Source organism: Venturia canescens, chromosome 1, assembly GCF_019457755.1.
Source record: "Venturia canescens isolate UGA chromosome 1, ASM1945775v1, whole genome shotgun sequence".
In the NCBI taxonomy this organism is placed as follows: domain Eukaryota; kingdom Metazoa; phylum Arthropoda; class Insecta; order Hymenoptera; family Ichneumonidae; genus Venturia; species Venturia canescens.
Window position 1 is genome coordinate 19107086 of NC_057421.1, and position 25561 is coordinate 19132646.

The 25561-nt window shown below is 41.0% G+C and overlaps 1 protein-coding gene across 5 annotated transcripts in view; it reads left to right on the forward strand.

Moving 5' to 3' along the window:
• The window catches only part of pico, a 156334-nt gene that overhangs the window by 99401 nt on the left and 31372 nt on the right, over positions 1-25561 (forward strand). The window contains exon 1 of one of the 5 annotated variants that reach the window (XM_043414838.1): positions 22206-22606. The exons of the other annotated variants lie outside the window; for them this stretch is intronic. Coding sequence (XP_043270773.1) covers positions 22562-22606 — 45 coding nt within the window. The 5' untranslated portion in view covers positions 22206-22561. Of the gene's footprint in view, positions 1-22205; positions 22607-25561 lie in introns of those variants that run through there. 5 annotated transcript variants of the gene reach the window in all.

A 25561-nucleotide genomic window follows, 5' to 3' on the forward strand; every position in this document is an offset into this window, starting at 1 on the left:
ATGATTGCTTCAATTGTGTTTGACTCTTTCTGTAGGTCGGTGCGATAGAGGTTACTGCAAATAGAAATGTTGGGACGTTTTAAAAGTGTGTTGTGGAACAGACTTTTTGAAATAACTCGTCATCCCTTCACGATTTTGCTGGTATCGTTTATTGTTTCATTGCAACCATTTTGTTGCGACTCGTTGCCAACGACAACTCGGAATAAGCTCATTTTTCATTGATCACTCGCCATCGAATGAGAGCTCATTATTCGAAACCATCAACTCACGTTTAATCACGTGGCTTCTCATTACCAGCTGATTAGGATCGAGGAATATATCGCTGACTTTATTGCGTCACGATCTCGATAATTCTGTTCAATTAAGAAAGAGTGTTAAGTTACAGAGTCAGGCTTTAAGCAAAGAGGACGATTAGACTGTGTTATACAATACGAAGTCCTGCGGTGGTCCAAAGCGTTAAGAACATTGCGGAATGATTCTGCGGTAAGAACATGTTTCGTATGAGAAAATATTTATACGTTCATATATTACGTATAACATGGGATGGAAATCTAAACACGTTGGGTCTCTGTATCCATTAATACCGGAAGTTATGGCCACACGGAGTATGAGGTTGAATAGTAATAGCATGTGGCAAGTATATAGTCGATGGATATTGGAGGTTGGTGGCCAAAGCTCGTGAAGACTCAGCGGGACTCTGAGGAATCGAGCTCGTATCCCGTAAAGCCGAAAGCTAACGTTCTAAATTCGGATTAGGCTACGCGGAGAGTCTGACTTGTTAATCCGATGGCATGCGTCCTACAAAAAATCCATTTATGTATTTTGATACGTGGAATACACATTGTAAAGGGTCAGCGGGTGCTCGTCGGTTTGAACTTCATGCGTGTTTTCTTTCATACGGGCTCGCCAGTTTGTCAGAATAGGGCGAGGCCTAAGTCCAAGTAAGAGAGCAAGTCCAAGTAGATACCAATGAAATATTATTCTTCGGGCTCCCTCAAGCCACAATCATATTGCCACGCGGTCTGAAGATCGAGCCCTATGATTATCACGAAGGGCTTCGTTTCGGGGTTTTTTATTGTGCCGGTTAGGATGATTGAAAAACACGTCTATGAAACGTGGAACGATCAGAGGCTCTCAAACTCACTGTCACGATCGGAGCTCCAGTTGTTCAACAGTGAAGAAACTTTTTTATTATTCGATTAATATTTCGACTAATTTTTTGGAGTAAAATTCTAGAAATTACTCAAATCATTTTTCTACGGTTTTCGTGTTCGCTTTCCCTCATTCACAAATAAATTGTTTCTTTTTTATCATTTTCATAAACGTGTCAACTTTGTAGGGGGTGAAGTTAACGCGTCGTTTCCGGAAATTTGGAAAATCGTATGCGCGACGGCGTGTGGCACGTGCTCACGCATAATATATTAATGTGGTCCCTGCGTTGACAACGTACCGTTGCACACGCAACTTTCCAACAGGCACTGACATCCCCTTTAGATTAGGGTGAATTATGTGCAATTGTCCCATTGACTAAAAAACTATGCTATTATCAAAGTGATTTATATATTCAAAAATGATTTGATTTGGAAACGACATTATGAATTTTCCATGAGTCAATATTTTCAAAAGTATTTTCATTCCTAAGGCATGCACATAATGAATACATATTGCGTTAAAGATTTAACGAAATTGGTAAAATGAGCACTCGTATGCTCACATTGGCTTATTTCGGCATTTTGTTTCTTCTTGGGATGGACTATTCCAGTCACAGCCTTCTGTTTTTTCATTAACACTTTTCTTGATCCATTTCTCTTTGTGTTTTCCCTTTGCGCTTTCTAAAGCGATTTTTAAGGTAAAATATTTATAGTATTTTAGCCAGGAACGAATAAAATTTCGGGTTGAGTCAGTGATGGATCCCCGTTTAATTAGTGGCTTGTAATTTCATTCGTCAAAAATAAAAAGTTTAAAAAGTGTATTTACAATATTGAATTAATGACTCTGACATTGTCAATTTAGAGCGATAATATATCTTTAATTGGAAAGTAACAATAGACCCAACTCACACACCCATAAAATACGATTCTTCGGGCATGATCTGTCTCAAAACTTATATTACAAAGAGATAAATAAATTTGTTAAAACGAAAAATGTGCGTTTCTCAAATAGCCCGCCTTTACAAACGGAATTCGAACTCGTTCATTTCCATCGAAAATAATAATCCTGCTGAGTCGCCGCGAGCACTAGAACGGAACGTTACCCCGAGCGAGCAGCTCCCCCAGAGACATTTATGTATCTTTAGAGATATAGCGCGTATGGCGCGAAGGGGGTTGGCACAGCAGAGGCGACAGTAGCAGCAGTCGATATTCGATACCAACCCCCGGTGAGTAGAGTCGCGGATCGATCATAAGCGACGTCAGGCAAAGTTGTTTTTCGGCTAATTGATTTTTTTTTTTTCTATTTTTCTAATTAATCTTCGCTCCGGAAAGTTTTTGGTGTTGGAGGATCGACAGAGAAGCCCCATCGTATGCAGCTTCACCCCAAATATAATGAGAGCTCTTCTCAATTTCGATACATTTTTCACGCACACCTGACAAACCATTTATTACTGTATTCGTTTTCGCCCCCATCTGTCGTTTACACTGTAATAATGAGGAAAATAAAATTTCTCAATGCCACATTTGAGGCCTGCTCGGAGATAATTTTTTCAATTATATCTTGACGACCTACGGATTGAAAATTCAGTTTTTCATGCTTCTCGTCCCAAGTGAAATGTTTTTTTAATGAGTTTTTTTAAAACCATTTCCCCCGCTCGACGAAAGCTCTAATGTAGGAAGCCCGGATAAGCGATCGAAATGTGAGTGTGCGTGGCTATGCGTGTGTGTAGATGCTTTCAAAATGAAAGCGTATGTGTTATTATATTGCATATTCACAAACTCATCGCACGCTTTATAACGGGACTCTCTTTCTCTCGCTAAATCCTCCCTTATTATTCGGACGAGAAAAAAGCCTGCGGGTGAACCTGCTCAGTATATCCCTCGTGCGCGCGCGTTCGAAAAGTGACGCTTTAACGCAAACAAAGCCGGGAATTTCGACAATGGAAGCGGAAAACGGAGCAATATTCTCTTGGGCTCTTCTTTTTTAGAAAAACTCGCTTATTTACTCGAGGTGTGTGTGGGTGGCTCAATGAAAAAAGAAACAGAATTTCCCCGGGAAAAAGTGGCGTCAATGGCGGGGAGAACCTACGGAAATGGAAGGAAGCGAGGATGCTGAAGCGAAATTGATTCATTCGATTCGAGTAATATTTATTGAAGTTGAAAAGAATTCCTAAAGAATGAAATTTGTTTCTGTAACCAAAATGTTGCATTTCGACCATTTTTTTCCCAAGAAATATTCTCAATTCGTTGTTAGTTTTCAACATTTCATATCAGTTTCAAATAAACGAATATAATTATACTCACAATAATTTATCACGCCACGACCATGTCCAGAGAGAAAGGATCTGGATGACTCAAGCACCCCGAAAGCATTAAGAGAAATCGTGAAGCATCGTGAAACATAAATAAAAAGGAAACTCATGAAAAAGATGGTAGACAAACAATGGCCGCGCATATATTACGGCTATGAGTTATACAAATACTGTTCGTTCGTTCGTTACAGAGAGATAAATGAGAGCTGTCAGATCGTTAAGCGTGTAAAGAAAAAAAACGAACGAGAGGGGCTTCTATAAAAAAGAAACGAAAAACAAAACCAGAGCGAATGGGGGCTCGGAAGAAACGGAAAAAACTGAAGTTGGAAAAGTAAATGGTAACTTCGTGTCGCACTGTGTCTTGGAGCAAAATGTTGAATAAAGTTAACCTTCCGCCCTTCGTACACGAGTGCGAATACTCGAGCCCTCGACCAACAATTTGTGATGATCCGCAGTGTTTTTAACACGGTTACGATACACCTTTATACTTACAATTTTATGAACAGAAAGCACGTGAAAAACAGTCGATCGATTGCTCTTTGATTTTCCTTTCACGGTTTGTGCTTCCGATGATCCAATTTTTTAGCTACTGCAGACTACGGAAATCGAGTACCAGAGACGAGCTCTCATTTCTTCTCCGTTGTACGTGCCCGGTGTGTACGTTGAGCAGTATTGCCAATTGGAAAATGTCCGAAGGGGGGAGTATGCGGTGGGGTAACCACGATTTTCGATCTCTCTATAAAACGGATATTTCCCCAGAAAGGGAGAAGAGAAATGGTCTGCAGTAAGATTAAAAAATCGGAGAATACGCAAGGCTCCGAGAGACAGAAGAGGCTCTTTCTGAAACGTTAATTAATGACGAAATATTGAAATGAAAAATTTTCAGGAGAATTCTCTCTGTCCTGACATCATATAACTTCGACTCTACGCTCTGATTACTTTCACTTTCAGAACGATTGATTAAACTGTACGTAAGTTAGAATTTATACTCGAGTGAAAGTTCAATCGGTTTTCGAATAAAATAATTCCAATGTCACTATCAATAATGTGAAAAGATGAAGTTAATTAAGTTTTTGACGCAACGGATTTATGGTTTATGGACATTTGCATTTTTCGGTACCCACCTACACACGAAAATATCGAAATGCTTCATGGCTTTCTTGCTGCGGTTAACTTTTTTTAAGTACAATTAAGCGTTTTTTTTTATTGAGGAAAAACAAATTTATGACTTTACAAGTGACGACACGTCCCTTATTGTCGAGTTGGCCCGGAATATCTGATTCATATTCAGGAAACTGTTCACGTCGATCGATGAATAGGCACGGTATACTGAATACTCGATGCCGTTTATGGTCAAAATTGAGTTTTATGCTGAGCATATTGTCAGGATGAGATTCGAGCGCGGACGAAACGTCATCAGAAGTAGAAAGATTCGACGATGATTTATCAACGGATCTCACAAAGCACGATCATCAAACCATACATATTTACGCATCGCTAGCGCGAGAAAGGGGCGTCGAAACACACGATCAAATACGCACGAAACGATGCGTAGGTTATGCTCTTTTGTTTATGTACGCCGTAAAAAAAAAAAAAAAAAAAGAAAAAAAACAAACGGAAATGAGGACAAAGTGTTCGTAATCAGTATGATAATGCATTAATATTTGTTTGCTGCTTTCCAAGGGATCCTTTCACAACGAATGGAAAATGCGTATAATCGAAGGGGGGAACGAATGAAGAAGAAACACGTGTTCGATTGTTCCTGCTGCTAATTTTTTTGTTAACGCTCGTTGAGTTTTAATTGCTTTGCAAACTTCATTTCCGGTCAGATGAGGAAGGCGATCGTAACAATAAATTCAGTCACAGCCTGTTCGTGGAATTTGTCGGCCTTTTGATATGCTGCGTCTTAAAAAATGTTATCCCTCCCAATTATTATTCAAGTCCCTGACAGCGTCCCGGTTCAAACTCCGAGAGCTGAAATATTTGTTGGAGAATACAAAAAGATGTAAAATCTTATACCGAAAGCCATTTTTTATTGTCACGCACAGAGTTTAATGACGGAGATACGAGCAAAGGCACCCTCTCGTGTTAACCTTTATATGTCAATTCCTCTGTATCCATCGATGCACATACTTTCAGATATGTGTACAACAACGTCATTTTTACGACGCAAACACACGCCCTCTCGTGTGAAATGTTTTCTACGCTCCTTCACCGCGTCCACGCCCTTCGTGGGTGGCTAGTTCTGTTTCTTCGTATACTAGTATTTACGTGTGGCTGTTCTCATGTACAGTAATTTACACTTTGCCACCGCACCCCAGGGCCTCTCGGAGTCTGTTGATATTAGTTTCGAGGGCTCTCAGACCTTGTAAAACTGTCGTAGAGTCCACACCTTTTTTTCACTTCTTCGCAGTCCTTCGCTTCTTCCAAGGGAAAGAAACTTGTAAAATATTCATTTTTTAAATTATTCGTCCACGAGTTTTTCTACACTGCGTTCGGTCCTATTCGAATCGATGATGCCGACAGTGAAGGTAAAACAAAAGTCTGAAGAATAAATACCACGAAAATGTGACAAAATCGTGAATTATTTTCACTCCTTGTAAACTTTTCGTGATTTTTTTTTTATTAAAAATTTCATTTTTGTGCTTCCCTGACGATATTTCGTGCGAATTAATCGCCGAACGTGCTGCAGCTCATTAATGGGGGATTCAATGTATAATGAAAAAGAAAATTAATTATTCTCGTTAGAAGGCCACCGGCGCGATTTGAACGAACGCGAGAACGACCTGGCCCGAAAAACCTCCGTGCCAAGGGTAAAAAAGAAAGGAGCTCGTTCTTTCCATGAAATACCAAGGACAATATTATACAATGCTCAAATTAGTTGGAGCTAGAGGAGGGAAAATTCAAGCTGCGCGTCCGTCAAACAGCGGGATATGAGCGCGGACAGGAATCAGAAGAATATCCTCTTTGGGGGTCCCTTTGACGGAGATTTTTCTACATCTTTTTCGTAGCTAAAAGTCACAAGGGCCTACGTTACATTATTAGAAAGCGTCGCTGGTTTCGGATGAAGCTCTTTCGAGTTTTAGCGTCGCGCGCGTGTGCACAGAGGACGACGGAATCGTCTCGGCAAAATATTTCCGCCTTTCTCTCCCTCTTGCGAAGCCACTAAAGGTAGTAGCGGCAATGACTGAAAGCGAACGGACAAAAGACCCTCCGAGATCTTTCTCGAGAGACTTTTCGTGGCTCACCGCGGGGGCAACACCAGAACAGAGAAATGGCACGAAATTATTCTTTGTCAAGCAGGCGCACGCGATTTTTCAAACTTTTTTTGACCACTGGTCAACTGGAGTTATAAAAATGGATATGTGCATTTATCTTTGCACTTTCGGCTTCTCTACACTTTTTCAACTTTCTTCTAGAATACTGTACCTATGCGGAAACGGAAACTGAGCGGAGAGGTCCCGGGGGGAGCATCGTTTTCGAAAGCATCCACGCCATAAAAAAAAACAAAACAAAACGAAGAATAAAGTAGAGAGACGTTGAGCGAAGGCTTCACTAAATTTATAAACTGACTTCGAAAAACCTTCGATCGAAATTCTTAAAACATTCATTAAAGTAGTTCGGCTGTTCTATGACTAGTCAAGTTTGCAGCTACTTTATGTTGATTAATTTCTATCATAAGAATCTGATAAAATGCTTTAAAAGTATCAAAAAAGATAATATTTATACTTCAACTTGTCTATAGTTAATGATTGAGTCAATACCGGTGACATTTGAAAGGCACATAACCGAGGGAACATTTTTATTGTGCGAAGGAAAGTTTATATCGGTGTAATGCCACTGAGAAAAAGGAATGGTCAATTCACTAAAAAAAGGGAAGCTACTAGACGAATGAAAGCACGTGAGTCAGTCTCAAAAATAAATTTGATGAAATTCCCTCGATTCCCAAATTTGCTCGAAGTTCAATCAGCTGTTACCACCAGTTCAACGTAATGGCTGACGTCCGCTTTGGACACGTCAAAAACCAAAGTTTTTTCATGTTTTCTTTCTTAAAAGCCCCGTAAGGCGATGTTTTTTTAAAGAAGCGGAATCTATGCAGTATTTTCATGGTTAATAAAAAAGTGCACCTTCACCGTATTTTATCTGACAGCCGAACTACTTAAATCTTCTTAGAGATATCAAGAAATATGCAAAAGAATGTGTTCTAAAGTTTTTGCAAACACACGATACGGTTCGAGTCAACGAGCGGTCGAAAGAGTATCTTTCACATACAGCGTCGACACTTCAAGGATCCATTCTCCCTTAAGACTTCGGTTCTTGACCGTTTTCAACTGATTTATCGGTTATTTTATTTCCAACTTCGGGCTTACGGTCGTTACGTGACGTGAAAAAGATTTTTTCCCGTGCTGTTACAACCCGTCGGTTCGAGACGATAGGCGTATATGATACATGCGTGAATGAAGCTGGAGATTATATTTCTATATATTCGGTCTTGGAAATTTTCGTTTTTACGACCAAGCACCGCCTAATTGGAAACGAGATTTTCGTCTCGCCATAAATGCGGGTGTAGGAAATTCCACGCCAAATCGACCAATGCCAGCGGAGTCTTTGATTGCTTAATCGCTCATTTTTATTGCTTTCTCTTCAATGAAGGGCTCCCAGCATGTAAGCTTTTTTGTTCATGCATTCTCGATCAGAATTTTCGAAGTACTTTCACTGTAAGCATATTCACGCATCTTAGAAATTTGCCATTTCAAAATTCATATGCACTCGACTGATGCAACTTTTCAATCAAAATTTCAAATGTTTAGAAACTTTTGACTTTGAAAGTTATTCATAATTCTTCGTTCTCTATAAAACGCTCAAACTTCAGGTCAAATTCGTGAACGAGTAAGTTTAATGGCAATTCAATGTCATCGTTATTATATTCGTAGCAGAGCTTTTATATCTATACGACAACAAAAGCTCAGTGAATCAGAGCGAAGACTATTATTATCGCATAGAGGTTCATTCTCGGATCCATTATTGGATTCCGAAATTCCCATCTCGCGTAAACTTTAAAAGCAACAGTGAACTCACTCTCGTTTCTAAATGAGCTTGTTTCCTCGAACCTAAGAAAATATACATCATGGGATAAGTTTAACCGCCGCACTCACACTCTCGCCCGTAGATTTGATTCTCGGTACGAGACTCGCGAGTGAATAAATCATTGATGATTCGTATTATCCGGAAGTCGCGCGGGGATCAAGAGCTGCCTTAGTGGCTGGTATGCTTTCGAACGACGACTTAATATTGAACGAAGCACATTCATGAGAGCCCGATCGACCAACTCGAATTTTTATTCCGGTATAAAAGGTCTTTGAAACTTTCAAGACTCGAGCACGTTAATTATCTCAATCGATTTGACGAGTACTGAAAATAGATGAGGATCCCTTTAGATCCACTTTTTCTGAGGATTTTGTGCTGTGAAAAGACTTGCCAATTGAACAAAAGGAACAATATCGGTTGCAATAAAAATATTTGTATGAAAAAATCATGGAAATCAGCGTTGAATTATATGAAATTATATGAAAATTTGTCCTTTGGAATAAATTTGGAAAAATCACGCTCCGAGTCATACGGAATATTTTTCCGGAGCGAAGTAGTACGTACATTTTTGCATCAATGGAAAATAGCACGCACTCGAATCGCTCGAGAAACTGAGAGGGGTACAGAAGGAGCGTCAAGAATATCTTCACTGTGGCGCGACACGAGACTCTCTCTTTCTCCTCTTTTCCAGTGTAATGCACTGCTTTTATTCTCGCGCCTCCGGGGCTCTCTCATCCGCGAGTATATACGTTAAATATAGAGTCGCGGGTCTCGCACTCTGGGCTAATCTTAGAAGCGCGTCAGCTGACTCTTCATCGCAAGGGTTCTCGTGCCTTCTCGCATCTTGTCGACTTATCGATATTGCCAATCGAATATTATACACGTCATACACGAAGAGAGGAGAACAGCCCCTCGAGCCAATAGCAGGAGGGAGGTTCGTGCTAATTTAAAAATTTTATACGAGCCCGTTACTCAACGTTGAAAACCTCAGTGATGATGTATGGGATTACATTTTTGTGGTGATTGATTTTTCTCGTGCAACGATCCAGAGGCTGCGACGAATTTATGAAGAAACGTTTCGGGGATTCTGACACAGCTTACGTGATTTTGAAAAGTTGTTAAATTACTTGAGTCATTCTGTAATTTAGTCTCGAAGCAAAACAGAATTGAGATGCGAATCAAATTTTCATGACTATTTTTGTCCGTGGCTTCGTAATGAAAAGGAAGCCTGTATTCGATTCCGCATTCGTTATCATTAAAACATGAAAATAGAAGCGAAACTTTTGGTGAGCGTTCTCTGGCGCTATTCCCTTCCAAAAGGACCGGAAACACACGAGAAATTCTGATATTTTTGTACTCCGTGTTTATTTTATTTCTCATCCTCCAACCGAGTGGATCGGAAACACAGTTTTCTTACACGCGGCTCAAGATCAAGGCGGCGTGGAACACCCTGTGAGTGACACGAGAAAGAAAATTTGCTGGTCGCACGAGAAAGAAAATTTGCACCGTTTTGGAGGAAAGTGGTGGGAATGGAGTTTGAAGGAGTTCGTAAATATTGGAGCACACAAAACGGTGCAATTAAAAGTGGAATGGAGAGACCATCGTAAATTCTCATTAAGAAGACAGACGCTAATAACTCAAACAAGAAAATGCAATTCTAGCCAAATCAAGGGAATTGACGTTGAATAATCATCTCCGTTTTGATGACCGTCCCATATATTAATACTAAGCACATTTTTATTCGTACAAAAAAATCGAAGTGCGACACGCGGCATGATTGATGTGGGTGACTTGGGACTATCCCTCTTCCAAAGCTATAAAACCCTCAACTCCTTTTACCCTCCTTTTTATTGTAATTTGAAACTTCTCGGAGGTTCACCCCGGAGTAGATTCGTGTCCATGACCCAGATTATCAACGACGTATCGAATCTTCCTTGCAGACTACGTTAGAGATTCTATACAAGAATCTTTAATCTACAAACCCCCTTAAAATAGTGACTGATGGTTTATACGAAATGGAAAAAAATCAACTCCAGCTGTAAACAAAAACGAGATCCAAAATGTTGAGTGCAAACATTCTCATCGTTTATTCTCATCGTTTAAAAAGCATATGCGTTTTATGAAAAATGTCGAGCTTTTCATTCTCGGAAAATATATTTCGCGAGAACGGAGATGCGGAAATGAAAGGAAATGGACGTGAACGGGTTTTGCGAGACAGTTGATAGGTTTGCTACTATATTGCGTCAATGCCTTGGTTCAGTGCCGGTTCCGTGCGAACTCTGCCACGCGGAGACGTCGAAGAGACGAAATGCCATTTTCAAGAATGAAATAAAATACAAGTAAACTCGTGTTAGTACCCCATAAATATAGGGGGATTTATAAAAATCTATAAACTGGAGATAGCCATGTTCGGGACTAAACGACAGCAAGAATGCCGAGCTATTTTGAAACTTCCAGTAAGCATTGAGCAGGAATAGTATCCAGATGCATGGGAATCGATGAAAAGAGAATCATGAAGCCACAAAATATTTTATTTATTTCCTAGAATCGAATGCTATCAAATGATTCGTTTTGATAGCAGCCTGACTCTGAAATGGTTGAAGCACAGAGAACAGAGCGGACGAGAGGACGAAAACGAGGCTCACTAAAGTTGGCTGCAGCTGTAAATCTCTCGATTTCATTCCCCAAGACTGCAGCGATCGGTATATTCGAAAGGAAAGTTTGTTTATTCTTATGTAAGGTTCTCGAGTATCTGCGGGGCACATACAAATATTCTATATAGTTTTTTTCATAGTAGATTGTATGTTGCTATACATCCTTCCTACCAAGATTCTGAAGCACCTTTCCAGACGTGACATGGTTGTCGAACCTGCTCGAGATCGTAATTTCGTCAAATTCGATTGTAGCCAAGCCACGTCGCCTGTGTTTGCTCAGCTTCGATGTCATCAACGGTTCGTTCCACGTATCGCTTCAGGTCTGTTTTATTTCGCTTGATCGTTAATTACTTCTGATAAAAGATACACCGACGATGATTGAGCGTTCAGTGTGCTGTTAGCGAGCGTGATAGCTGTTTAGTTTTTCGAAAAGATAGCGTTTAAATGCTTTCAGAAACGTGAAGATTCGTCGGCAGGATTGATCGAATCTTGATCAAGGACTAACGATTGCCTGGGAATATTGAAAGTTCGAAGTTAACTTTCAACACACACATTGTTAAACAGCAAACCTGCGACCTGAAGTCTCTCGAGTTTCTTGACCGCGGTGACCCATTTTTTAAAAACGTCAGTCGAGTGATCAACGAAGAGAGTAGGCGCGATCACGGTTATGGAAAAAGCAGGCCTGAGAGCGTCTCATTGTGTCATTTTTCACGCTCCATAAATAACGTCCCATAACGATAAGGATGCAACAGCACGGCAAGAGTCTCTTGCATGGCACACGGGTTCCATACATCATGCCGACATAACTCAATTTCCCTTTTTCCCTTCGCTTCTTTGATAAACTCATTATGAGTCTGTATGATCGAGAGACTATAAGCGACAAAGGATTTTTTACTTCTCGCGTCAGTTGAATGGACCGGCGTTTGCTTCGCGACTAATAGAGCCAGGTTAACTCGTTTGGGTTAGGAGGCAATGAAAAATCGTGAAAACCGCAGATTATACAAAAGAAGGAGAAACGCGACGCGGGAGGCCTCGATATCAACGATAATAAGGTTTTCGAAACTTTTTTTCCAACGTGGGCGAGCACGCAGAATCGTTTGAATAATTCTGCGGTTTAAATGCGAGAAAGAATTGTCGAAGAGCGTCTCGGAGGTCTCAGACTCCATGCTGTCACACGGTTAATGCTATCGATAGAGGAACGTCCGGTTTATCAAATGGGCTTGGGAAGGCACTCTCAAAAATGACAATACTCAAGTTTTTACTTAACAACTTTAATATAAGTAGAATAAAATTACTGAATGGAAATAGTTGTGTAGCGAGTACATGGAGAAAACGGATTCGTTTTTTATAGTGAGGAATAAATTATTTTTCAAGAATTTTCAATGTACTTAGGCATCGAATACAAACAGCACAGTATTTTTTGAATTTTCCTATTTTTTGTTCCTTGAATTATAAACAGCTTTATGTGGATAGCAAAAAGTGATGCACGTGAGAACTATATTTCGTTTTATTGTCGAGTCTTATTCATCATTTCAGACTAGCACTTACTGATAAGTGGAAATGTATTGTAAATCGCAAATTTTCACTGTCAGCACAGTGATTTCTATGATAAATACACGAATATACACCGAATACGTGTGACATTTAACAATAGTTTTTTTTCAGGGTTGCTCGAACGCACTTTACAATATAAACATTTAAAGTGACTGAAAACATTTTTTACTAATCTTATTGAGAAAAACACTCTTGAGTTTTTTCAGTAAAAAGTTTGGGTATTGGTCTTTTTACTATAGTGGATAGAACAATTTTTATTACTGCTCTTCGAATGAATGCTGCAATCCAGTACGCATACACTGTCCCCGAGATACTATATTCCTAGTACCTTCCTCTAGAATTTTCGGTCTCGTTTTCTCCGTGTATAATTTCCGATGATAAATCGACGGATTAACTTGATTTTCATTTAAATAGTTTTTCCATTGAGTTTACTCTCAATTATGTCTATTTCCGTTTTTGAGGTTATTTACAAGTTTCCGATAACTCAAAATCCGTCGAAGGAGCAAATGACATCGAGGAAGAAAATTTACATCGAATGTCGATATATACAGTGATCTCGACTCTGCTGTTCCTCTTTTATCTCTCGATGGTGGCCGTTCGCGATAGATCGCTCGGAGCTTTATGTCGCTCCTGGTCAGTCGTAAATGCTTTAGCATTTATTCGAGACCAGGATATAACCTCGGTGTTATGGTGGTAGATTGCACTGGTGGGTGTACACAAGTGCTCGCTCCGAACAATACATATATAAGCTTCGTTCGACTATTTAGTATTCCCATTTACTATGTGGCCTGATCCCCAGCTGAATACAGCGGGTTCTCGTATCCCCATCGATTATGTCTCTATTTTCTCTCCACTAGTCTGTTTATCTCGTTCATCTTTAATTCCTGACCGAATTCAATTAATTTTGACTGGAACGCCGAGCGTTCTAGCTGCGGTAGAAATATGGCGAGTCCATTATGCTGTTTTATATAAAGATCGATATAAATATGGCATGAAGATTATTTATGGAGAAGTGAATGGGCTTTTTTTTAAATCAAACGACAAAAACAAATTCAATTGGAAACTTTTTTCTTGCTATTCGTTCGAAAGGTGATTTTCATTAAAAAAAAAGCACGCCTAGCAGCCGCGTATTTCATGCACAGCTGTACCGATAGATTTGGCCAATTTTTCGTGACTTGCTTGTTCCGAGTGATCGATCTCGTATCTTAAATCACAGAAAAGTGATCGTCAAAAAAATTGCTGAAATCCGAGTCGTATATTCCAGACAATGTCGACGAGGCTCGTTCTTCGATTGCTCTCCGGTTTTGGCACTCACGGAAATTGAATGAGAAACGATAAAATATTGTGGAAATTGAATTTACGATTCAAAAGGATTAGGGATCGTTCTGCTCGTGGTAAAATACATTTCATCGATAAGTGTATGAGAAAAATATAAACGTGTCAATGTGATTGTACAAAGGAAGATTTATTTTTTCGTTGAGGTGAGGTTAGCTCGGTTCGGTAGTTATCTCATCGCGTAGCATGTTTTTAGGTCATCCCAGCTCTTATTTTCTGCCAGCAATGTTGCTATGCGCCTATTTTTCAGTATGGATATAACTTCAGGGCGTTTACTGCATCGGCCAGTAGCAGCATATCGAAGCAAAATATCTGCCAACTCGATAAATGGAAGTTATATTACATATGGAAAGAACATAAAAACAGGGTACGAGATTGAAAATTTGGTAGAACTTTCGGTGCAACGTCGACTGTTCCTTCGTCAGTTTTGTCTTAGCTGATCTTCTATCTGATGACCCAGAACGATAATAAAATCGTTTGTCTTCTGTCAATTTTCTCTGACCTCATCTCTTCGTTCTTCCTCGTCCTCTTTCTAATTCTCTGTTTATATCTACGTATTAGACATTCAACTTCATCGTGCAGCAAGAAATTCCAGAGCGTGCAATTAGATAAAGCTCCAGAGGTCTTGTTCACGGTCTGCTCTCTCGATTGTGTTCTTCATCTCTATCTTCCTCGGCGTCTGGATCTATGATAACGCATTAAAAACTTTTCATCGCGTTCCCCAAAATATAATTAACCTCTCAAAGAGGAGAAGAAACAGAGACAGAGAAGTCTGCTTCGAGTCGGTCGTATTGTTTCATGATTGTGCATTCCATGGGAAGAAAACGACACTCTCCCCATGGTTTTTTACTGTTCGAGCCTTCGTCCCATCATCGTCCCTTGATTGCTCGAAATTTCATGAGCTTTGCAGCAATTAGAGCAACGGACTTTTAATATATTCCAAGCTCGAGTAAAATTGAAACGCGAGAGTTCATCCGCGGCCATTTAAATTGCCACCTTCGAGACAGAATACTCCGCAAAATTCGACGACTCCCCAGAAAAAACTGCAATAAAAGTGTGTGCCGATGTTAACCATCGACGCACAGTCGATCCAGTCAATTTCCTATTGAAAATTTCATACGAATACATTAACTCGTGATCACTCGATGTTGATAGCTCCCGTTCATTTTTTACGTTTTTATAGAGAGGATATTATTCTCCTGCCAGAGGACTGTCACTGAGACGATGGCCATTAGATCTACTGCCGCCATCATTTTTTAAGGGTTAGAAATGCTCGGAGCGCATGGTCCATGTCATTGTGACATCCGCATCTGTATACACGTATATTCCCATACACATAAGCATATTAAAATACACTGATAGACCTACATCGTGGGGCAAAGATTGATCGAATCTAATTCTCGTGTGTCAGTAGTCGGCTATGAGTCCGAACATAAACGAGCACTTCGATCCGGATGAGACGATAAACGGAGATGCTCCCTGGCCGGAGCGCGGCACACATGAAAGTGGATCTAGCGTGTACGGAGAAAAAAGGTCGTATCTTGGACAAGTTGATTCGTAGAGTGATGGATTTGCGCCGTTTCGTTGGCCACCGGACGACGCGGACCTCATCTTCCATCGTGTCTATATGTATAGTTTGAATGAAGATGTGCCACCAATGGCATTTCCGGAGGCAAGCGGTGAAGGTCCCCATGTACGTTCTCCCACCGACTGTTTAGCCTCTTCCAGGTACTCGAACGACCTGTTTATTGTTTCAATTTCGTCTTTTCGTATAAAAACGAATAGATAGGAGCTTAAGGTGGTTCCTCCACGAGATAGTTAAATTAGGAAATTATTTAAATTTGGCATACGTATTGTTTAACATATGAACAAGACCTCTATAAAATTTCAACAAGTTTCACCATCCCGAACCCGAGATATATGCGTAATTGAAGTTGACTCAATTAACACGTAACATATGGACCATGCATAGGCAAACAGCACATTATTGATTCTACCGCTAATACTAAAATTAGGAAATTTATAAAAAACGAGGAGAAGCTAGAGCAGGATATCACAGATATTGTGAAAAAAATCAAGGTGATTGACCATCTAGTTTGGCAGACATAGTCTCGAGAAGTACGAAGGTTTAGGCTCCGTACGATATATTTTCCAAGCGAACAAGCGAATGTCGTCTGTATAGGCAACCTTTTCTGTGTGTTGAAGCGTAGCCTGGATAGTTCCGTCAAAAAATTTACTCGCGATGTCAGATCAAAAATACTTTTAGAATAAATTTTACGAAAGCAAATGATATTTGTACTATATCTGCTGGCACCGAGTACGTATATCTTTACAAAGTTAATGATTACGATCCGAACGAATTATCAACCCTTTTAATACGCAGACGGTACATAACTTTTGGTTGGGGCTGTCGCAGGGGATCGGCCTTAAGGATTTTAAAACTGTTCTAAGATTTGGTCATGCGAATGCACACACACGCTGCACATGTGTACGCACAGACACACATGCGAGGGATTTCGATGATGTTATTCTACCCGACCTGCATAGATGGGCGAGATAGAACGCGTGCCCGAGTCGAGTTTACCGCCTGAGCTTTCGAATGACAGACACACACGTGAGCCGAAAGTCCTTTCTTACCGCCATCTTCTCGTCATTGACGTTCATACATGTACGGGGTGTCCATTTTTATGAAAAAAATCTTGTGTCACTGGTTGTATTCACCAAAATAATGACATTGATGAAAAACGTTTTTATTCAACAAGGAATTGCATTGAAAATATCCAGAATGCTTTATTCTTGGTATCTTATTGACATGGAATCGCACTGATTTCGAGCATGGGATAGAAAAACTGCTGCACGGAATATACAAAAATTTTCTCCTCCGATAACAAGAAAAGTTCGTTCAAAGTGAATTTTCTTCCTCATTCGTTTCTCTATTGTTAACGTTAAATCCACCAAAAAGATTGGATGTCGCGTAGAAGAAAAGAACACCGTGTACATCCTCCATGTACGTGCATTTATGCAGCATGAGGTTTACTTTCGGCTCTCGTAGAAGATGAACAAAAGTATCCCGAGAGATACGACATCGTGCGAACACGTGCAAGTCTCTAGTGCATCTCTCGGCACGATATGAGGGTAAAGCGACTTGTAAAATATTCCAACATTGAGAAAAATCCGCGATCTATACACGTGTATAAATTTCTAAGTACATAACTCGCTGTTCTATACTTTTTTTCCCACAGAACCGAGACTTCCTATTCTGTTATAAAATGTTCGATACACACACATTTACTATCGCTTATATTTTCTTACGTTATAAATGGATTATTACATTTCACGTTACACAATAAGTCATGAAGCACCGTAACGCGCGTATCTCCCCGGGAAAAGGAAAAAATTTATTTCAATTGTTTGTGCAATATCCAGTTTTATACTGCGACGTCGAAAAGTCATATCAACTTCCCCAGCTCCTCGTGTGCACACTGAACAATATAAATACGAATATAATCGTCATTGATAATCTTCTCTTTCGAGGCTTTCGATTTCTCTTCTTCATCACATTTTCGTTTTGCGAAGTCATCACACACAGACCTTATCCGAAATCCTTCAGATATGGTTTCCCTTTTCACTTTCACTAAATCGCGGACGTGTCCAGCGATCCTCCCTATCTTTCCTCCTTGCCTTTTCCGACTCTCTTTCCTTGCCGGAATAATCCTCTGGGCAAATATTTGTCCACGTTCCCTGGGACATCCGGTTAAGTCCACAGTGTGGCGCCCTCTGCGCTCCGATATCCGCTCGTAGTGGGGAAATCATTATTCTTATGTCATTTGCAAATGCTTTCGGAAACTAAAACAAAGCGTTCGAATGATCGCAGTTGAACGCGAATGCGATTATTTGAGGTAAATAATTTTCACATCAGATGGAACGAAGCACACGTTCATGGAAAAATCATGGCTAAAATTGCGGTAGAATAACAAAAGACAAACCGAAGTTTTTTTCTTCGTTTTCTTCGGTTCGGTTTTTCTCATATGCTGAGCAAAGAGCAATCTTGAGCGAGGACAAAATGAAGAACTATTGATAAGAGAATAGCCACTTTACTCTCTTTTTTTAAAAAAAGTGGTTCGCGTCGGTTCCTTGAAAACAGCCAGCCTCCCAGTTTTCGCTAGCAGCCAACTTCGTTTAATTGTCTTAATCTCAAAAGCTGGGAGGTTATAGGAAAATTGAAAATTTTCCGTCGCGATCACACATCCATTGTGACTTCCCCTAGTTTCATCCGCACGGTCGAAGCGATTTCCAAGTATCCGCAAAGGCGACTAAAAGTTGACAAAAAAAGTCTCGGAGGCTGGATTACGACCCGCGGTGCTAAAAGCTTGGAGAACATTCGCTCGACGACACGACTATAAATATGTTCTCTCCTCTGGATCTCTCGTAACGTACGAGAGGAAAAGCAGAAAAGAGGTAGGCGCATATAGAAGGAATTGTAAAGAGAAAGAGAGATAGAAAGAGGCCGAGAGAGAGAAAGCGAGAGTGAGGGTCTATTCGCACTTGGAGTTGTACACGCGCACGAGTCAGGCCTCTTTGCCGCTCTCGCATTGCTCGCTTTCGTTTCATCCAGGTTCTTTGCTTCGCGTATTTTGTGCCTGTAAATTTGTGACTGCAGCCTCAAACGTTGAGGACGTGAAAAATTCGTGGACCAGACGAAAAACGAAGATGATGTGTCGTGAGGGTTTCAGTTTCACGATCACGACAGTTATACAGCATCCACTTGGTATTAAGCGTGCACTAGACCCCTCCTGTTCTCACGAAATCCTTTCACCGAGTCAAGCCATATTGAGGGACGCACTACCAACATTTTTCATTGCCAGTAAAAAATACTGAAAAAGAAAATGATTTCATGAGAACTTTGTTCTGACACCGAGTTCTGACTGAAAATAATCGATTCCATGAGATTGCAAATACATTTTCGAACGTTCTCGTCTGCTGAAAATAACGGAGGACAAAATATTTCGCACCTGATGACAGATGACGGCGTTCCGTTGTGAAAAAAATCCAAGATCTGTGAGCATAGTTTATGGTAATAATGGAGACGAGGAGAACGCGAGAATGGAGAAAGGTGAAAGGGGCGAGAGGAAGACGAGTGCCAGCGTCCAACAGAGAACGCCGCTGGTGTTTGACGTTCGTGTTTTCCATTGGGTAGCACAACGAACAGTCACCAGCAGCAGAGAGCACTATCATGAAAGCGAGGGAGGCCAGGCGTAATCTCGGTGTGAATTGGCCTTGGAATGGAAGCCTCCGCAACGGACAGACTACAGAGGGAAAGCGAGAGGGCATTTTGCGATTCAAAAGCAAGAGAGAGAGAGAGAGAGGGAGTTGAGAGTAGAAAGCGAATATGTGACATGGAAGGGTAGACATGAGAGGCCGAGCTCTAGGAAAAGGACAATTAAACGTGCGAGAATTCGATCGATCGAATCAGCGAACCACACAGCTCACCCGGAGCTGGGGATGTGTCCACAACTGTTCGTTAACTCGCGGTTTCAAAGCCGTCGCAAAAAAATAGTCATAGGCATCATAGGTACTCGAAACTCACGCCAGTTGAAATGGAATTTTTGTTAAGCCCGTGAAATTCATTCCTTTTTCCGGTGCTTGCTATCCAAATGTGAGCAAAAAAACTGATGTTTTGGATTTTTCAATCTTTCACTGTTCATCGAGTGAATACCTAAAAATGTCTCTATCACTGTGATGAATATTTCGAGCTAAATCACTTTAGCTGCGTAGATCGATGCTTCAAATTATGAAATGGAATAACTCAGTCACATTTCCGGATTCAAAAAACTCTGCGATCCCTAAGAAATTGCTGAAAGCCCTTTACATCATACCAAACCCACAATTTGTCATTCATCGTCGCGCAACCGTTCCGTTTCGATGATTACAATGCTGCTGGTAAATATACGGTCGTTCAACGTTACGACATACGAGCCTCTTGAGATATTGATTCGTTGTTCACGAGGGTTCGAAAGCGACACTCGAGCATATATGCGTAGCGTACAATGTTAGAACGTCCCGTGTTATGATATATTCGTGATGTAGCGCCCCCTTAGTTGACTCTGTCAGCGTGGTATTACAACTTACCTCAAGGCTCATGTTCCATGGCCAAGCGAGTGCAGCACTGGCGCAACTGTATCAAATCATTTGCGTGTGGTCCATGCCTCCCTTCCTGTGGATTCTCCTCCAGCTTCTGGTCACATTAGTGGGTTGAGCTAGCTACTGAGACACCTAGCATTTTAGTGCTCGGTGCTTGGGCCAAGAAAGGGATTGAAAGTGATAACTGAGAGCTGCTGGTAACTGCAAAAATCAAGTCAAGTTCACTCGTTCATTGCTATTGATATTGGGGGTTTCGTGTCAGAAATAAGGACTCCGTTAATTAGTACCAACATTTTCTGATTCAGGGTGGAATGGCACACTGGAAGTTTGCTTCTTGGATTGTCAGCTAAATTATTCAATGATTGGACGAAGTTCGCTTGATGAAAAAACGATAGTTGAACTATACAATCGTGCACGTGACTGTTTTTTGACAGCTTCCAATTTGAGGTTCTTCATCATCGACCGTATCCATACTACAATCTACTGTTTTATTCGATTCTGATGTAGCACTGCATCGAATTTGTACTGATGAAGTTAAATCAAGATTTGAATTTAATGTTCTGATTTCACAAGGTTGAAACATCGCAGTGCGGAGCATCAATGTCAAGGGTAATCCAGACTTAACGATCTCAGGTGTTTTAAATCATTCTATTTCCGGTCTAATTGATCCCGTTAGACTCCAATTCATGTGAAATGGTGAGTCGAAGTGAAGTAACAATCTGTTCTAGCTGCACGAGCAGCGATTTCGAAAGAAATTCATGCCCAGAGGGCGAATGCAGCGGCTCTGAATTCTCTAACCAGCTACTGCAACCGAATACACCTGTTCCGATGTATTATATCGTAGGCAACCCCTGTTCGCAAGACAAACGGAGAACTCTCATGTGTGGGTGTGTTTGTGTGAACGAACGGTGCAGCTTCCTGTGTTGGCCTGAACACGTCCTGCGGGAACTCGTGCTGGAATCGATAGCTGCACATGCGCAAACGGATTTTGCCTCGCTCTGTCAGTCTCTCTCTCTCTCTCCATCGCTCTTTTTCTCTCTCGCTCTCTCATTTCTTTCGTCCTCTCTCACGCTCCCTATTTCTACGCTCGGTTGTACGATGAATCGCGCGAGCGCGATGGGACGCTAGTAGAGAGGGCGAGAAACTTTGGACCGAGAGAGAAAGCAAGAGGACGTGGTGCTGGTTGAGGGCTCCACGCTGAATCCCTCGCGGGACAGCATCCAGTATTCGGCCGAGCTACGATCGGCCGCGAGGGTTACTGACCGTCCATGGTGTATTTCTGATTAACTCTTTTTTTTAAACTCACTATGCGGCGAAACGACGTCTGGACTTGATGCGAGCCAATCAAACATTAGCAACATTTGCACTGATAATACGAAAGATCGAAGGACAACTTCATGAGTGAATTTTCGTCGTTTTCGTCGTGATTAATAAATCTCATTTCACCGTCGCAATGTCAAACGAAGGTTATTATTATTCATTGCAATCTGTACTTGATCGATTAACGCAGAAAAATGTGACGTCGAAAGTTCGCGAGTGGCAAAACAAAAATGTTTCTCAACACTCGGTTACGTTCGTCTAAAAAAATACGATCTCGACGGCACACGAGCAACGAATCAGAGTCAATAGCCGTGCGCGGCATCGTTCAAACCTGGAAACAGCGGTGAAATATTATGTCAATTTCTATAAACACTTCTAGTGAGCTGGAAGAACGTCGGGATTTCTGCTCCCGTGATCCTCCGGACCATAAACTAAGCTTTTTTATAACTTTTGTAAGAGACTAAAAGAGAAGAAGAAGAGTAAGAATAAAAAATTGCTGGGAAATTAATGACAGTGGAAATAAGTGGAAAACGACGTCGTTCGGAGCTCAATTCCAAGAGATAACCTCGACCAGTACTTCGGGGTCTTTACGGGCAGGCTATATTCGTACGAGAATAGTTTCTACTCCGCTTCGATGCCCACGAGACTTTTGGGCGCGCTAATATGTTTCACTGAAATACATACGCGAATGTTAACATTCTGGAAAATAGAAATCCTCTGAAAAAACATCCATCCACTAAATGAAAGTCGAAGATTGAAATCCAGAAAAGTATCTTTTTCGAATATTACTCTACAAGGCTCTTGCTATAATCAAAGATTTTTTAGTTGTATGCCAGCTAAACTCGGAGTGTCCGTCCGACAATACATTCGTCGGTTAGAACGTTAAAGAATATTCGGTGCAATCGATATCATGCGAAGCACGGGGTTGATTGAAAGGGAACAAACAAAAAAGTGATCACCGGAAGTACCCGGGAATACGGTGCGAACCGCTACCTCGTCAACGAAAATGGACAGGTTATTTCGTTGGAAGAGTCACAAAGTTCACGACGAAGTGAGTATACGTAGTACTTTTAGATACCTCGAAATTTACAGGTAAATGAGCAATCTGTACATAGCACGAATTCGTTCTTCGACTCGTGCTCTTATTTATACACGATTATGCTAATGGGTTCAGCCCCAGATGGCTTGGACAAATTGTTTTCCCACGAGAATTCGAAAAGTCGGTTTACACTCGCTGGTCACAGAAACCGAAGGATTTAGCGCTCTGAACTTTGTAGGTTTTAAGCCGATAAGAGAAAAGCTCTCAGTGTGCCAGTAACCTTTTCAGCAAAAGCGTGTCGACAGCTGCAGTATGCAAGAACGCTTAAAAGGTGAAACGATTTGAAGGAAATAACGAAATACGGAATATTGTATGAAGCTGTGGTTTGAGGCACCTGGTTGGTCCATATTTTAATCGGAAGTTGCTTCCGAAAGTGCTGACCCATTCTCTCAGAATCGTGAATAATATCGATGGCAATGAACCAAGAAATTCATTAGATTTTTGTGAGAAAGAGTTATTGAAATTCAAGGCGGCACTCGAAGGCATCGGGTACCCTGTGATTGGGGCTTATTGGATTTCGTTATTATCCCATTTTCGGCTCAAGCAAATTTATTCAAGTTTAACTAGCTGTTAAATCTCGACACTCGATAAAAGTGAGATTTAATGGCAGTGGGCAACTGAATTTCACGAAAATGGGTCAATTGTACTGCTTGGAAACTACAATAATAGCCAATGAATTTCAGTTTTTCACGTTCAAATGAATTTCGAATCGATCCTCAGCACGAAAATACACCGAGATACACACTTTTACGAGGAGCTTCCCCTGCTGTACTCGGTCGTGAATCACTTCTTCCATGTGTTATTTTCTGCTTTATGTAAGGGAGAAGGGTGTGCATGGAGAAATCCCTTGTTGACTGTGGGGGATGATTTTCCGAGGTTCTTGGAGCGCATCGACGTAAAAATTCGTTGCGCCACAATAAGGAGTTATTTTTTTTTTATGTCTTCTCAAAAATGTTGCTTCCACATCGTTCTGCGGTCGCATATTCACAAAAACGACTAATAATCCATTGTGAGATCTCACATAACAGGCAACGGTTACAAATGTCAAGGAGTTTTATTCCCAAAGGGCAGTTTCAAGAGAGGGTGAAAAAATTTGACGATTCCTGCAAGCAGGCTCTTTTGAGTGTAACCGTCAACGATTAATTATGAACGAGCAGTATCCACTGAGCTCAAAGCTCTTTTGGAAGCTTATATACACAGTTCGAAAACAAGAGGATAAGGAATTAGGAAATTCTCTGTGGTACATAAAAGAAAGGGGCCAAATAGAATGAAAAATTCATCACGCTTGCTCTTGTACCTCCCTGTGAATCAACATCGTTTCAAGGAGATCTCGGTCACTCAATTCGGATGACAACCATAAACGAACTGGTTTTCAATGAAGATGCTGGTGTCGCCAGGTGGGCAGTAAACTTCGACATCGAAATTGGGTATTAATTATCCAATATCCATTAAAATGCCAAGTCATTAAAATTTGATCACGGAGTATTTATTAATGACATTTTCGCAATAAATAAACGGTAATTGGAATAAGTGAGAGTGGCCACGTAAATGAATTCCGCACAGTAAGTTTGTGTTCGATGTTGGGGGTCTCTAATAAGGACGCAGGTATTTCTGGCGCTAGTGAAGGACACCTATCGTTGGAGAAGGTCGTACGTTATTCAACCCTTGTTTACCGTAACCTCTGAAACGTGACAAGGGAGAAATAGCGAGTGAAGCGAGCAAGGAAACAATATCGCGAGAGCAAACAAGCATTTCGTGAGCAAACGTGTGGAAAATTTGTCGACAAGAGCAATTCGATCAGAATCCTTGAAGCGAAAAGTTTCGTTGGTTTCCACGTTTGAACCCATAGAAATAGGAATTCCATTGATTCGTACAAGCACCCTGTCACTCCGAAAATTCGATAGGATGCTGGAAAAAAAGTGGCAAATTTGATTTGAACTTGATCGATGATGGCTAGCTGTCCAAGGTCCAATCAATCGTGCCAATCGACACGATTAGAAAAGCTACGTTTCCAAACCTCCGTCTCTGTTCGGTAATAACATCGAGCAACAGTTACGGTTTTCAATCGAACCTACATATTGGCCTGACACCACTCTCTGCCTCGTACGTGGCAACGGTAGATAACGGTTCCACACGAGTTTCGTGTTACCAGGAAGAGCGAAGAGTGAGTTTATCCGTTTTACGGATCTAATTGTTGAGTCTGCTGAATCGCGATGTTATAGTTCCGCTGCTGCGTTGATGGCCCAGTCTGCCTATTATACACAGACTTTGTAGTTTGGCTTCATGCTTCATCTCGCCGTATATCGTTACACTCCCACACGACCCGGAATACACGTATTCTCCGATGAACTTGGTTGGATGAAACGCACGTTGCTTTCCTCTGAAACCACTATGTGGGAGATTGCACATGCTGTAATGTTGCTTCTAATATATCCTTATGTAGGTCTTTATATCCACCCACACAATTACGATTTAAGGTGTCTGCATGCAGGTAGTCTGTGTGCGCTGAGCGTCCCATCTGAGCTGAATGGGCTGAAGTGCGTTAGGTTTGTTTGAATTGAGGTGCAAAGCTTCGTAGCAGCTGAGTCGTATGGAACCTTATTAAGTGAATGTATTGGTAGAATACGTGTATATATTTGGCACGAAGCTGATGCTGCTGCTGCAGTTCTTGATTTGTATAACTTGTACGGTTTCGTGCAAAAGTAACCGGAAGACGAGCCGTCCCAACGTGCTTGTCTCGAGTTCACGTTCCTATTTTCGTTCTCTTGTATTAATAAAAGACACAATTGTTGTTGAGAGAACGTAGATGTGCATGTATCCATTTCCTTGAACAAAATGCAGACTCGTGGGTGGCCACGGAACGAGCGAACTGAGCCCAGCAAGCACAACAACCTTCCAGCCGTTTGT